Source organism: Salvelinus namaycush, chromosome 12 (assembly GCF_016432855.1).
Source record: "Salvelinus namaycush isolate Seneca chromosome 12, SaNama_1.0, whole genome shotgun sequence".
NCBI lineage: Eukaryota > Metazoa > Chordata > Actinopteri > Salmoniformes > Salmonidae > Salvelinus > Salvelinus namaycush.
Genome location: NC_052318.1, coordinates 9,545,794 through 9,561,802, shown reverse-complemented (window position 1 = coordinate 9,561,802; position 16,009 = coordinate 9,545,794). Strand labels below are relative to the sequence as shown.

The following is a 16,009-nucleotide window of genomic DNA, read 5'->3' as shown; positions in this document are numbered from 1 at the left end:
CTCCTGGCCAACCTGCTGACTGAGTCAACCCATCAACTACCCTCTGCTCTCTGGTCCACCACAACAGAACCCAGGTGGTTCACGTTTAAGCGGCAGTTTGCCGTTTTGAGGGGTTCTGAACAATGTTGCTTCCGATTTTTTTGAAATTGAACTTCCTGCATGATGACTTCTAATGTCTATCAATTCAAATGAGGAAAGTAGCTGAAAACTGTTCGACATATCTACTGATATTTTTATTTTACTACGCAAGTCAGTTAAGAACAAATTCTTATTTACAATAACAGCCTACCGGGGAACAGTGGGTTAACTGCCTTGCTCAGGAGCAGAACAACATATTTTTACCTTGTCAGCTCGGGGATTCGATCCAGCAACCTTTCGGTTACCGGCCCAACACTCTATCAACTAGGCTACCTGCCGCCACAATAGCCTATAGCCTAGTACCCAGAACTACGAGTCAAATATTATGGAGCACAAAGAGAAAAGGTCTCTAAGGGACACCGCTCTTTCTCTGCATACAGAGAAATGTCAATGAAGAGGTACTGGGAAAGACAGGGTATGATTTTCAAGACAGCCACCCTATAGTTAGACCAGTGACTGAGGCCCTCATTGTAAATAATAATTAGTTCTTAATTGACTAGCCTGGATAAAAAAAACTAAACAAGTACATTAACATCAATCTGATAGAATAATGGCATCTGTCTGCCGTGACGGCTAGGCTGTACTCCAGAAGCCGAGTGGGGTCAAATAGAACAAAAGTGCTGCCAGATAAAAGAGGAATGTTCTTCATTTCCTATTATATTAAACTTAGAGTGGAATGTCAGTGTCAGAACCAACTGGGTTTTTATGACACGAAATAACGGCATACATACTCCATACTATTACTAACTAAACCAAACATATCTGTCCGGGTGGGGGGGGAATTATTCACTTTGTGTTGGAGAATAGATTAGAGACAGACCTCACAAATACTAGATTCATGTTTTTGTTTTCCGTCTTCTACAAACAAACAGACTAGAGTTAAAATGATTCAACTAGGTTGATGATGTGGGCAGCAAGCAGGGATCTGATTGGCCAGTGGGGCTGGTGATGTCGAAACAGTCTGTTTAGAGCATCTTGGTTCCTGCACTGGTGGAAAATTACTACTGGCCCATCATATGGAAACACTGGTATATGATGGGCCTGTCTTCTCCATCAGGGCTCCACAGAGCAACCATTTTACTTGCATATTGCTGTGCAACCTGACATTTCTATTTTGGAGCACCTAGCAAAATTAAGGATTCTAGCTTTAATATCTCAAATATTTTTCATTGCGCTCCCAAATATATTTGTGTGCGCCTACATTTTTCAACTTAGGCGCACACATGCTTCTTGTAAAAAAGGGTCAGCGTAGAGCCCTGTCCATGCAGAGTTGAGATTGGATAAATAGATGGGTGGATTCGGGCTTGTTTAGAAGGGCTTGTATCTGACTTGCACAGAGAAGGAGCATTTCCTCTGATTCTCTAACACATGTCTTACTACTGGCCTTACTACCAGTTAAGACAGTACAGTTAGCTGTAAAGCTTTCTCAGTATCACATGTCATACCTTGCAACAGAGAGTGCTATAATATAACTCATTGTTATTACAGTGCTATAATGTTGCTATGACACTCAGCAGTATGGCTTTGGACCAGTCACCAGCAGAGAGCTCTTGACCTCAATGCACAGTCTACAGGCAGCTGTGTAAATTAACTCAACATAAAGCTATATAGTCACAATGCAAATGGCTGTCGGTGGAAGTTAAAGAAACCATAACAGTCTGTTGGTGGCTGAAGCCAAAGAAAGCAGAGAAGAGAGCACTGAAGACGTGTGAGGTGAGAGGAATGATATGGCAGAGTGCTCCAATACTTTGGATCCAGTTTGGCAAAGACAGGATGGATATCAAGGAGGTGAAGAATGTTTCAGTCACAGAGTAAAAAGCACCTTCTATACCATGTTCATTATTGTCATGATTTATCAGTACTGTTATATCCCCATGTCACACTCCCTCTCATGATTGCAATCATGGTTAATTAATAGCACCATGTCTGTTAATAATATACTAATGATCTCACTGACTGTTCACTTTAACATCACATTAAACTCTACCTGCTTAGTAGTCATACACGACTACTTTACTGTCAACATGGTTACTTCCTGCACCTCCTCATTCGATATCCATAATTCTCCTCTATGCTTTCCTACAATATGCAACCCTTCTTCTCTCCAGAAACTAAAGCTCCACCTAATGTTCCAAATGCCCAGTGGCTATTAAATCAGATTTAAACATGTTTATTACGTGAATAATCTATGAAAGCTCTTGAGAGATGCAAACGCCTTCACGAACCCAGTCAATTATTATGCAGAATTCTATATATGCTCCAACTGACAATCATTAAAACAGATGTAGGAGCTTAATAAATCGTTTGTTCCTGAGAATTTTTCTGCACCGAATGTGCAGATGAGCTTTGTGATTTACATACTGTAAATTCACTGAAAACACACGGTTGTGTTAACAGTATTGCACTTTTTATGTAGGCTACTTTTTGCCAGTTAATAGCCTAACCACCGATCAAGCAACATAATGGACGAAAGATTATTTTACTGTAACAATATACAGTGCCTTTGGAAAGTATTCAGACCCATTTACTTTTTCCAAATCTTGTTAGGTTACAGCCTTATTCTAAAATGTATTAAATCGTTTTTTCCCCCTCAACAATCTACAAACAGAACCCCTTAATGACAAAGCAAAAACAGGTATTTAGAAATGTTTGCTAATTTATTGAAAATAAAAAACTGAAATATCACATTTACATAAGTGATCAGACCCTGTACTCTATTGAAGCACCTTTGGTAGGGATTACAGCCTCGAGTCCTCTTGGGTATGAAAAAACAAGCTTGCCACACCTGTATTTGGGGAGTCTCTCCCCTTCTTCTCTGCAGATCCTCTCAAGCTCTGTCAGGTTGGATGGGGAGTGTTGCTGCACAGCTATTTTCAGGTCTCTCCAGAGATGTTTTGATTGTGTTCAAGTCCGGGCTCTGGCTGGGCCACTCAGGACATTCAGAGACTTGTCCCAATGCCACTTCTGCGTTGTCTTGGCTGTGTGCTTAGTATCGTTGTCCTGTTGGAAGGTGAACCTTCACCCCAGTCTGAGGTCCTGAGCGCTCTGGAGCAGGCTTTCATCAAGGATCTCTCTGTACTTTGCTCTGTTCATCTTTGCCTCGATCCTGACTAGTCTCCCAGTCCCTGCCGCTGAAAAACATCCCCACAGTATAATGCTGCCATCACCATGCTTCACTGTAGGGATGGTGCCAGGTTTCCTCCAGACGTGACGCTTGGCATTCAGGCCAACTAGTTAAATCTTGGTTTTATCAGACCAGATAATCTTGTTTCTGATGGTCTGAGAGTCCTTTAGGTGCCTTTTGGCAAACTCGAAGCGGGTTGTCATGTACCTACCATAAAGGCCTGATTGGTGGAGTGCTGCAGAGATGGTTGTCCTTCTGGAAGGTTCTCCCTTCTCCACAGAGAAACTGGAGCTCTATCAGAGTGACTATCGGGTTCTTGGTCACCTCCCTGACCAAGGCCCTTCTCCCCCGATTGCTCAGTTTGGCTGGGCGGCCAGTTCTAGGAAGAGTCTTGGTTGTTTCAAACCTCTTCCATTTAAGAATGATGGAGGCCACTGTGCTCTTGGTGCAGACATTTTTTGGTACCCTTCCTCAGATCTGTGCCTTGACACAATCCTGTCTTGGTTTTTACTCTGGCATGCACTGTCAACTGTGGGAGCTTATATAGACATGTACAATCAATTGAATTTACCACAGTTGTAGAAACATCTCAAGGATGATCAATGGAAACAGGATGCACCTGAGCTCAATTTTGAGTCTCATAGCAAAGGGTCTGAATACTTATGGAAATTAGGTATTTCTGTTTATTTGTATAAATTTGCAAAAATATCTAAAACCCATTTTTTTCCTCCACTTTATCATTATGGGCTATTGTGTGCAGACTGCTGAGGAATGTTTATAAAATTATTATATATATATATATATATATATTTTTTTTTTTTTTATACATGTAATCCATTTTAGAATAAGGCTGTAATGTAACAAAATGTAGAAGTCAAGGGGTCTGAATACTTTCCAAATGCACTATAGGTCAAATTGAGATCCTACATCTGTAACTTAAGTGTATATCTTAATTTGTTTTTTTTAACTAAATCATTATATATCCCAATAAACCCAATAATATCCACGACGTGGAATGAAAATGTACTGAGCTATTTCTACAAATGTGACCCAACAAAAGCAACAGAAGAACTGACTAGTGTAGAAAAAGGAGAAGATCAGCAGGGAACTAAGAATACCAGTCCTGTAGACGGCAATTAGGGGAGGTTCTGATTGATCCAAGCTCTACATCAAACTTCCAGCTACATCACTCCTTCCTCTGTCAAACAAAGAGAAGGCAGAGGGAAAAGACCTCTGACTGACTACACATGACAACCATCTGTCTGGCTAAAGAGGCAGATGCATCGTTTCACAGATCCTCCTTTTACTTTAAGACTTGGAATACCGACAGTCAGAGAGAAATACAGCGAGAGAGAGAGACAGAGAGCGAGAGAATACCCCACACACGCTGTAACTGTTCCCATGTGTCTAGCGGGGAGCCACACCCTAACTGACTCTGACTCTCTACCATCGCTCCAACACCCTGTCTATGGCCTGTAATCAGAGCTGATGTCTTAGATGAGGAAAGCCATCTGACTAAGGTGAATATGTAGCCTTGTCTCTGCTGCAGACAACCATTACATCATGTACACATAACTCTCACATTAATGACTTGAGAATGGGTTTAATGGGTTCTAGCAACACAATAGTAAATACTGACTTCATTTGACATAGAGTTTTTCTTGGCAATGGTTGGCCTACTGAGGTACTGTTAACTTAAGTTGTGATGGACTACCCACTGGGCACAGACATCAAATCAACATCTATTCCACGTAATTTCATTGATGAATCTAGCTAGCTAACTAATTCAGACGAAAAAGAGGGCTGTTAATGACTAATACATTAATAAGTAAACAAGGAAATGACAAAGAATGTAGGGTCTCAGGTGTGATGTCTGCTGGGAGGTATGACATCACAGCCAGGGGAGTAACGGTGGGTTATCATCACACGACTCCTCCATCACTACACCTAACAGAATAAAGGGCTACACAGTCAAACTTACATTTGACATGACATTTTAGTCATTTAGCAGACACTCTTATCCAGAGCGACTTAAAATAAGTATTTTGCATCAAATTAATTCATTCATTGGGCAGCAAATTCTTGTTTGGTCAGAGACTAAGTTAATTTGCGACGGTCAGCTATCATTCATATCCTCTTCTGTAACTACATCAGACAGTCTCATCAGACACAAAGGCCTTTGTTCTCTGGATCTGAGTCTCCCTCTCAAAACAGGACTAGAATGAGTGTTAAAGGCCTCCTCCGACAACCACATCTCTTTCTGGAATTTCCAGTGCTGTAAAAGTACTTAAGTAAAAATTCTTTAAAGTACTACTTAAGTATTTTTTGGGGGGTATCTGTACTTTACTTAATATTTGACAACTTTTACTTCACTACATTCCTTAAGAGAATATTGTACTTTTTACTCCATACATTTTCCTTGACACCCAAAAGTACTTTTATTTTGAATGTTTGGTAGGACAGGAAAATAGTCAAATTCACGCACTTATCAACCAAGCATCCCTGGTCATCCCTACTGCCTCTAATCTGGTGGACTCACTAAACACACATGTTTCGTTTGTAAATTATGTCTGAATTTTGGACTGTGGCTCTCCATTAATAAAAAAAAAACAAGAAAATGGTGCCATCTGGTTTGCTTAATATAAGGAATTTGAAGTGATTTATACTTTTACTTTTGATACTGAAGTATATTTTAGCAATACCATTTACTTTTGACACAAGTATATTTTAAACCAAATACTTTTAAACTTCTACTCAAGTAGAATTTTACTGGGTGACTTTTACTTGAGTTATTTTATATTAAAGCTTTGGAAAACATTGGTTAAAATGAGTGAATCACACTCAAAAAGACCAACGTCATGTGTTTTCAATAGGAATTGTTGAAAACATTCTACTTAGCTGTTGAGCAATGTCAACAGAGAGCATGTGAGGTGAGGAGCCTTCGTTTAGACTTGCATTTCCTGCCACTGCGTCAGTCTGCCCTGTAAGCAATGTGCTGGCTCAGCACATGGTTTTCAAAACCCTTTTTAAAAGGGAGAAAATGAAATTTAAAAAAAGGGAAAAAACTGAGCAGTGAAACTAAACTCTCACATTTCAAGTCTTGCATAGTGACGGCTGGGCAGACATTGCCTTAAAAAACACTTTCAATAGTCATAAACAAAGGCAGGAGACACCAGTAAGCCAGCTAGGTGGAAAAGAGTGGAGCGAATTAAGATACTACTCAATCTCATTTGTCCTACTGAAGTAAAAAGTCATCAAGGTTTAGCCTATCTGTCTATGGATGATAGATCACCTTCTATGTCAAGGAGAATATAATACCCTATTGGATTTCTTGGTTATTGTCTTCAAATTATACCAAGAAATTGAATACAATTTTAATTAATTTCGAAAAGGTGTATAAGCTTTGCCATTTTATTAGGCTAACTTACGGGCAAGTCATACTAATGCATACACTGAACAAGTCTTCCACATGGATTTTGTCCTTGAACCCTCCTTTTCCCTTTCCAAAGCATTCCAGCAGGATTAAAAACCACTCAATTGTCAACTGCTGGATTTCCTCTCAAATCTACATTTAAAACACATTTCATTTCCATAGTGCACAGTACTGCTATGTACTATATTTACAGACCCACATATCTTCTGTTCAGCATTTTCTAAGTCAAGGCATATGTTATGTCTAATTGTTTCCAGATCAAAAAGTATAGCATGGGATCCAGTTTATTGCAATAGGGTCCAGCAAATTATTGTGCACCAGAGAATAAGAGCCTCTTTAGCTTTTGTGCAAAACGCTGCTCACAACAGGCAGCCCCATGATCTCAACAGAGGATTGCCATCTTTCCACATTAAAAGGGTTTTGTTACTCGATTACCACGTGTGGAAAATATGTGACAGCTGTGAGTTGAGGGAGACAGTAGTCTCCCTCAAGTATCAGCTTTACATCACACCAATGCATAGGAATAAGAGTTTGTATCTATTCGAAAGTGGTTTTAGAATTTAGACACAAGGATAGGGCATATCCAACGTGGACAGATGTAGAGCATGGAAACAGTACTTAGTGCTATGGAAACAGAATCTCTGTAAACAGCAACTGGGAGGAACCTATGACAGAGTCTCTGTATTTTCCATAATTTGTTAAAGCAATGCATCAGTCATTTTGGTTCAAGGCACTTACACGACATCATGAAATTTGCATGCAATTTTGTTTAAGCTAACCTGTGTTTCCATTTCTACTGTATCTCAAATGGCTCACGAAACTGTTCTGGCTTCAAGTCGAGGAATCTAAAGACAAATACTAACTCTGCATTAGTAATTAGAGAGGAGTAAACAACAACGTGCAGAGCTTGTTTGCTCGGCTCCATTTGATGCAGTTGGCCAAATACTATGTTACAGTTGTTTTATGCCCTCACCAACAGGTAACAGCTCTCATCAGCTGCCATCAGTGGACCAGGTAGTTTAAAGTAGACAGAATGTGAGGCGACATCTAGACCAGTCATAATAATAGCCTGTCTGTCTTTGTCGTCTTCCCGCAATGTCTTACAGACTCAATGACTAACAGAGAAGCTCAATAAAATGTATTCTCTGCTAGAATTGTGAACTTAGTTAAAAGTATAATGACACTATCTCTGAGGACTGTATTATGATGACTCCACTGGGCCCCAGCGGCATACGTACTGAAGTAAACTGGACAAGACAAATACAGCACCATGAATCAACCCAGACCTACAGCCATAGGTTTGCCAACAGCATTAGCCACTATTGATTCGATGTGATGCAAGAGACAGCCTGTCTCTGTGGTTATATATAATATCGAGGCGTATGATCATGTCATCGTTCTTTGTTTGCCAGCCGATCTGTTCATCTGAACATTACCTTCAAACAAAGGCTGTCTCCTGCAGGGTGGACAGCAGTGACATCAGAGAGGAGTGAGGGATGATGACCCAGGGAGAGTCAGAGGAAGGGAGGAAGAGAGGAACAGGGATTGTGTGTGTGTGTGTGTGTGTGTGTGTGTGTGTGTGTGTGTGTGTGTGTGTGTGTGTGTGTGTGTGTGTGTGTGTGTGTGTGTGTGTGTGTGTGTGTGTGTGTGTGTGTGTGAATAGTTTTCCTCATTGTGAGTCATGAGATCAGATTTTGATGTTGTATCCTTTACAAAGCAGTACAACACCAGAGGAGTCCAGTAGTGACGCAGCCAAACAGATGACGTGTTCCACAGTGAGAAGCACTATTCTAGGCCGGCCCAGCCCATTGGTCTTATGTCCTTACCAACAGACAGCAACCATGGCAGGCTCTCAGAGAGATGCATCCAGGTGGGTCAGTACCGTCAGAGGAGCAGTAGCCAGATGAAATGACTCATCACTCCTTCACTGTCCAGGCTGTGTCCCGAATGGAACCCTATCCTTAGAGAGTGCACTATTCTGGACCTGGGCCTACACTTTTAGAAAAAAAGGTTTCCGAAAGGGTTCTTCAGCTGTCCCCATAGGAGAACCCATTTTGGGTTCCAAGTAGAACCCTCTGTAGAAAGGATTCTACATGGAACCCAAAAGGGTTCTACCTGACACCAAAAGTTTTCTACCTGCAGCCATAAGGGTTCTTCAAAGGGCTCTCCTATAGGGACAGATAGTACCTTGACATGAGTGTAGGACTCTGGTCAAAAGGGCACTTTACAGGTAATAGGGTGTGTTGCATTTTGTATGCAGTACAGGCCTTAGTTCTCAGAAGATGACGCTACCAGCCACCGTCATAGACGGTCAGCCAGCTTGCAGTCTGAGCCACAGCTTTACAGGAATTGACATAAGCCCAATTCAATGAATGATAAATGAACTGTTTCTTTTCATGTACCAGCGCCAAACCAATGGGCTAAACCAATGGGCCAAACCAGGAGATGTGATCTGGTGTAATCATAAGGGTTATCTGAATTTCACACGCCACTCTGAGAGCCCACCCAGAGCTTTAAATAGAGAAGGAAGCAGCTGAAAAGCATACGAGGGAATGCCCCATTTTAAAAATACACACTGACTCAATATGACCCTGCATCTCCAATAGGCCTACCTGCTTACATTAATCTACACTCAGACCATATTACACAATGTACACCAAGTATTAATATTGAGGATATATTTAACAGAGATCAATTGCCACAGAAAAAGGAACTGAAACTCTGAGGAGATTCCCTCCACAGGCAGTTTATTGTGACGTGTGACGTTCTATTCTATTTTTGTGGTTATCTGTTAAAATCAACATTCAGCTTGTTCAGGCTCCATTAGTTCATTTTCCGAATCGACTCATATGCAGGTAATTACCAAAATCACATGGTTCAGTGACCCAGGCACAAACACTGTGCCTGGGTGGTAGGCCTGTACAATTGTATATTTAAGAAATAAGACATGAGGGGGTGTGGTATATGGCCAATATACCACGGCTAAGGGCTGTTCTTAGGCACAACGCATCGCGGACACAGCCCTTAGCCGTGGTATATTGGCCATATACCACAAACTCCCGAAGTGCCTTATTGCTATTATAAACTGGCTACCAACGTAATTAGAGCAGTAAAAATGTATGTTTTGTCATACCCGTGGTATACGGTCTGATATACCACGGCTGTCAGCCAATCAGCATTCAGGGCTCGAACCACCCAGCTTATAGCCTTAGGGCTCTGGTAGAAAGTAGTGTACTATGTAGGGAATAGGGTGCCATTTAAAATGCAGCCATATAGTGTGGATGTATGATTGTACTTTAAGTTGTTTTCCCACAGCTGTTCCCAACTCACCTGCAGATGGAAGAACTTGCTGTAGCGTCTGAAGATGACCTCAGTGCTACCATCAGACCAAGACACTTTGATGATGTAAACCTGATAGAAAGAAAAAAGGGGGTTACCTTTAAAACCTTTAACTCTTACAAAGCATATAGTTACTATTACTGCATAGGTGTGACGACCAGGACCCATATTAATTAAAATGGATCCATATATTCATGGTAACAACAGTGTAATAACCTCAATATGCTGTTAAACCCATAATAGCTTCAAAGGTGAAATCCCTTGATGATTCCATTTCTGATTCATGGTCACACCTAGTCCACAATGACGTGGATTCAAGGGAAGATAAATGGAGTTACTAGGTACATTGTGTGGTTCAATTTGGTGTCATGTCAACCATTTTCTACAGAATGGATCTGACATCCTTTCATATGATCTCACTTCCTTCCCACACCATGAGATCATAATTTCCTGTGTAAAAGGAAAAGATCATGTCTACTACTCACGCATTGGGATAACACAATTGTAGTCTTGCAAAGGATGCATGGACAATAGACATACAGTGCATTCGGAAAGTATTCAGACCCATTTTCTTTTTCCACATTTTGTTACGTTACAGCCTTATTCTAAAATTTATTAAATACATTTTTCCTTCATCGATCTACACACAATAGCCGATAATGAAAAAGCCAAAACAGGATTTAGATATTTTTGCAAATGTAGAAAAATAAAAACAGAAATACCTTATTTACATAAGTATTCAGACCCTTTGTTATGAGACTCGAAATTGAACTCAGGTGCATCCTGTTTCCATTGATCATCCTTGAGATGTTTCTACAACTTGATTGGAGTCCACCTGTGGTAAATTCAATTGATTGGACATGATTTGGAAAGGCACACACCTGTCTTTATAAGGTCCCACAGTTGACAGTGCATGTCAGAGCAATGGTCGTAGCGCTCAGAGACAGGATTGTGTCGAGGCACAGATCTGGGGAAGGGTACCAAAAAATGTCTTCAGCATTGAAGGTCCCCAAGAACACAGTGGCCTCCATCAATCTTAAATGGAAGAAGTTAGAACCATCAAGACTCTTCCTAGAGCTGGCCGCCCGGCTAAACTGAGCAATCGGGGGAGAAGGGCCTTGGTCAGGGAGGTGACCAAGAGCCCAATGGTGACTCTGACAGAGCTCCAGAGTTCCTCTGTGGAGATGGGAGAACCTTCCAGAAGGACAACCATCTCTGCAGCACTCTACCAATCAGGCCTTTATGGTAGTGTGGCCAGATGGAAGCCACTCCTCAGTAAAAGGCACATGACAGCCCGCTTGGAGTTTGCCAAAAGGCACCTAAAGACTCTCAGACCATGAGAAACAAGATTATCTGGTCTGATAAAACCAAGATTTAACTAGTTGGCCTGAATGCCAAGCGTCACGTCTGGAGGAAACCTGGCACCATCCCTACAGTGAAGCATGGTGATGGCAGCATTATACTGTGGGGATGTTTTTCAGCGGCAGGGACTGGGAGACTAGTCAGAATCGGGGGAAAGATGAACGATGCAAAGTACAGAGATCCTTGATGAAAGCCTGCTCCAGAGTGCTCAGGACCTCAGACTGGGGCGACGGTTCACCTTCCAACAGGACAATGACCCTAAGCACACAGCCAAGACAACCCAGGAGTGGCTTCGGGACAAGTCTCTGAATGTCCTTGAGTGGCCCAGTCAGAGCCCAGGCTTGAACCCGATCGAACATCTCTGGAGAGACCTGAAAATAGCTGTGCAGTGATGCTCCCCATCCAACCTGACAGAGCTTGAGAGGATCTGCAGATAAGAAGGTGAGAAACTCCCCATATACAGGTGTGCCAAGCTTGTAACATCATACCCAAGAAGACTCGAGGCTGTAATCACTGCCAAAGGTGCTTCAACAAAGTACTGAGCAAAGGGCCTGAATACTTATATAAATGTAATATTTCCAGGTTTTTATTTTTATTTTGCAAAAATTTCTGAAAAAAAGTTTTTGCTTTGTCATTATGGGGTATTGTACGTAGATTGATTAGGGAAAAAATATATGTAACACTTTTTAGAATAAGGCTGTAACGTAACAAAATGTGGAAAAAGTCAAGGGGTCTGAATACTTTCCGAATGCACTGTATGACAGCAGAACATTGCACTACATGAGTCAACTGTGCTTTTTCATATTCAAAACACAGGCAAATTGACCATTCCTTTCTGCTGATGTTTCTATCAGTATGTTTCCTTAATTTCAACTGTATCTTCCATTTAAGGCGTCCGCATGCTTCCTATCCAAAACAGTTCGGAAGAGTTTGTGCATATATTATGACAACATTTTGTGAGGTTTTGGTTCGTTTTAAAACTTTGAACTTCGCTGACATTTTTTCTTGAGGCAAGCCGAAGTCGGTAGCCAAAGTTTTTGCCCCTTCGTCGGTGATTGGTCAACAGTAGGGATACTTTAATTTTTTATTTTTTTTGTCATTCAACAAGAGACGACTCGTTTTCATGCACATTTTATCATTGAGAAATACTGCACCAAACATCTTAGTTAGATGTAAAATTGCACGACTAAGATCTCCTCGGCAAAAACGTCTAAATTAGTGACAGATTTCTAGAACTATCATAAAATAATGCTGACTATTTTGAGGAAGTGTATACTGGCTATGGCGTCTCAAAATGGACAAACAGTACTATTGCCGTTGTTTTCCCATTTTGTTTTTGCGAAGGTCTTTTAAGGGAGTATATCAGCACACTCATTCGTTTCGGCGAGTTCGGCTAGGCGCCAGCTGAACTGCAGCCTGCTGACGCCTTTAAGGGTGCCATGAAATACTAAAGGCTTGGGTATTCTTCTTGTAACATCAGTGAAACCAACCATTGGTAAAAATAAAATATTTTGCATCACCCACCCTAAGATCAAAGTACTAACCCGACAGTGAATGAAAATAAAGCATCTTGCAGGCTGTCGACATTCAATAATGGCCTGCTGGTGCTTGACATACAAGTGCAACAAACACTTTCTTTTTTGTAAAGTGAGAAAGAGAGAAAGAGAGTCTGGGAGGTTATCGGACGGAAACTCCACACTGATTGTGTCTGGCTGAGTGCTTCTGTTGGCCTCTGTCCCAGGCCGGGCCACCTCGGCCTGGCCCAACTCCCTGCCTTCCCTGTAGGAGACCAAAGGCTGTGGAAGATGCTAAACACAGGGCTCAACGCAGGGCACACAACCAGTAAACCAGCAGATGAAGGAGACACAGGAGCTCAAGATCTTTATATCCTGGGCATTTTTGTACGACGTAACCAGTCATCAACATCTTCATCATACATCCAAAACTCAAACCCTTTATGGGGACTGAGGAGTGGTTATCTAAATAAGAAAACTTTCTTCCATCTGCCTCAGCCCACACTCAGCTCCTAACCCTTTCACTGTGCATTAGAGATCATTCAAAACAGAAACCCTGAGGTGGCTTGGATGCTTGGATACAGCAACAAAAACACTTTTGGGATGCACTGATCACAGCACCATCAGAAAGTAGAATACTGTATATTGTAAGCATGCTTCATCATGTTTTGCAGTCTGCACACAAGGCATTCTCATTATCATTCTGATGGCTCAGGAATTTTGTAGTAAGCCTACTGTCCATTTGTATAAGGTAATATTGTAATGGAAGTGAGCAACACAACAAGTTGTAGTCAAGACTAAACAAAAATGGGCCAGACCTTCATGCCAGACAGTCTCAAACTGCATGTCCTGCTTCTGCTCTCTGTCCTGGACAGAAGTGTGCAGAACGGCATTCCTTGTTCAAACATTCTGCCAAGGCCTTGTGTACTCTGAGCTAACAATGACCTTGGGAATAGATGAGTGAGTAGTATGCTTCCTGGTCAACAAATACCAATACCCGAGGTCACGGTTTTCTACTACAGTGTGTAGCCTATAGGTGAGCATGAAGGCCTGGTAGGCAGTAGGGCTGGAAATTGCCAGGGACCTTAAGATATGATATTATCATGATACTTAGGTGCCAACATGATATGTTTTGCGATTCTCACGATTCTTTGTTTTGCAAATCGACAATGTGATTTTATTGCATTTCAATTTTCGCAACATATGTCTTCTGCAAAGGGACAAGAGAGAGCCATGAGAAAACGACCCGTTTTCAGTCATGAAAATAAAAGTGCTGAAAACAAATAAGGCTCCCCGTTTAAAAAGAAGATGGAGAACAAGTTATGAAGGAAAAATACTGGAGTTTTAAAACGATATGATATATCATTAAAAATAATATACCGATATGTAACTGTATCGATGTTTTACCCCATCAGGATGGACTACCCAAACAATCACACTGTAACTCAAATCATGCATTGCTTCTCCGCTTCAGAAATATGGTTCTCTCAACCATTCTGAAATAGACATTAGACCAATTAAAATCTATGACAGCTATTCGAAGGCTACTCTTCGCGATGTTTTGAAAAGTCTGTGTCAGGTTTTATACACACATACACCTATCATACACATACACCTATCATACACACACACCTAAGAATGTGTTCTTAACAGACTTGGCGAGTTAAATAAAGGTTAAATAAAATAAAAAATAAAATCATGCCCTCGACTGCATTACGAACCTCACTGGTGAGCTTATTGTTCCTCCGACAGCGTACTGCTTATACTTTTACTCTGTTTATAGTTTACCGTTATATAACACAATAAAGTGGCAGCAGTTTTGGAAATAACTGTTTTCAATATTGGTCGTGTGTTTTTTATATTTAATAAAGTTATATAACCAGGTGTAGCCTACATTCCAAGTGTCCAAAAGTTTTGATCAGAAACCAAACCAACAACTTATAATAGTAACATTATTTTACTGCAGTAGCCTAATAAAGTGGAAATTAAAACAAACAACACCAAGAGTCTGAGAAAAAGCGCATGCCTGGTGCTCGGTTATTTCCAGATGTTGACATGTGGTCTCAAAAGAAAAAATAAATTTGACATTTTCAACGCTAAACCTTTCCAACAACTCACTCCACTTTTCTTTAGATGCATGCAACATGGTCGCACTGTAATTTTTTCTTCCAGCGACTGTTTTGGTCAAATGTAATTCGATACTCTCTTTGTTTTTACTTTATCGAAACAAGAAATGTAATCGAAGAAAATACGTGTGGCACATACATTCCTACAATATACATACGTGGTCGGTCCTCTCCTGTAAAAAAAAACGTATTGACTTACATAGTGTTTGTTCGGATTTCTCCTCTTCTGTACATCTTGAACTGTTACTTCGTGCACAGTCCGCCTTGCCATGATGTTCACTTTCAGAGCCTCCACTAAAAACAACAGGCCGGTTTAGAAACGATCAGACCTGAATGCCAAAGTTTACGCAGCCAACCTTTGTCATTCGTCAGATCCTTGATTGCAGGATGAAACAATTGGGATACTTTTTCGTAGATGGTTCACGTCAGATTTCCTGTCCCACATTCAGTCTTTACTCTTCTTGCCCTGTCCGGCAGTAGGCTATGTCTGACCTTCTCTGAACCAAACTCCCAGTCTATCCCAGCTCACCGACTCTAATTTGACAACGGGAAGGTTTCCACAACATAAAATGGGTGTATTCATTACGTCCTGCAACGGAAACCGTTAACCGTTTAAGAACCAAACGGAAGCAAATGGGGAGGGACCTACTTGAATTTGTCCAATAGAAACTCTCGTTTTCGTTTGGAGTAAACGGGTTATGTTGCAAAACGTTTTTCAACAGACGAAACGTTTTTGGAACAGAATCGGTCCGGTAGTCAATCATACAGTCCGGCAGTCAGCAACAAAGAGGAGCTATGGTACAGTATGACAAAAGTTATTTAGGCTAGAGGCCTAGGCCTGCTATAGACATGTTTAAATCTGATATTGAAGTTTACTGGGAGAATGTCTTTGGGCAACTTTTCCTTTTGATAGACTTCTTTATAAAGTTAAATTGTTCCCAAAGATTTTGGGAAGGAGACAGATTTCAACTGA

General features: G+C 41.0%; 1 protein-coding gene across 2 annotated transcripts in view; it reads right to left on the bottom strand.

Moving 5' to 3' along the window:
- LOC120056871 (SH3 and PX domain-containing protein 2B-like) overlaps positions 1-15,589 on the bottom strand; it is a 60,642-nt gene extending 45,053 nt beyond the window's left edge. For both annotated transcript variants that reach the window (XM_039005125.1, XM_039005126.1), the window contains exons 1-2: positions 15,236-15,589; positions 10,026-10,106 (exon numbers count right to left, since the gene is read on the bottom strand). In XM_039005125.1, coding sequence (XP_038861053.1) covers positions 10,026-10,106; positions 15,236-15,307 — 153 coding nt within the window. In that variant the 5' untranslated portion in view covers positions 15,308-15,589. The remainder of the gene's footprint in view (positions 1-10,025; positions 10,107-15,235) is intronic.
- Positions 15,590-16,009: the final 420 nt, after the last annotated feature.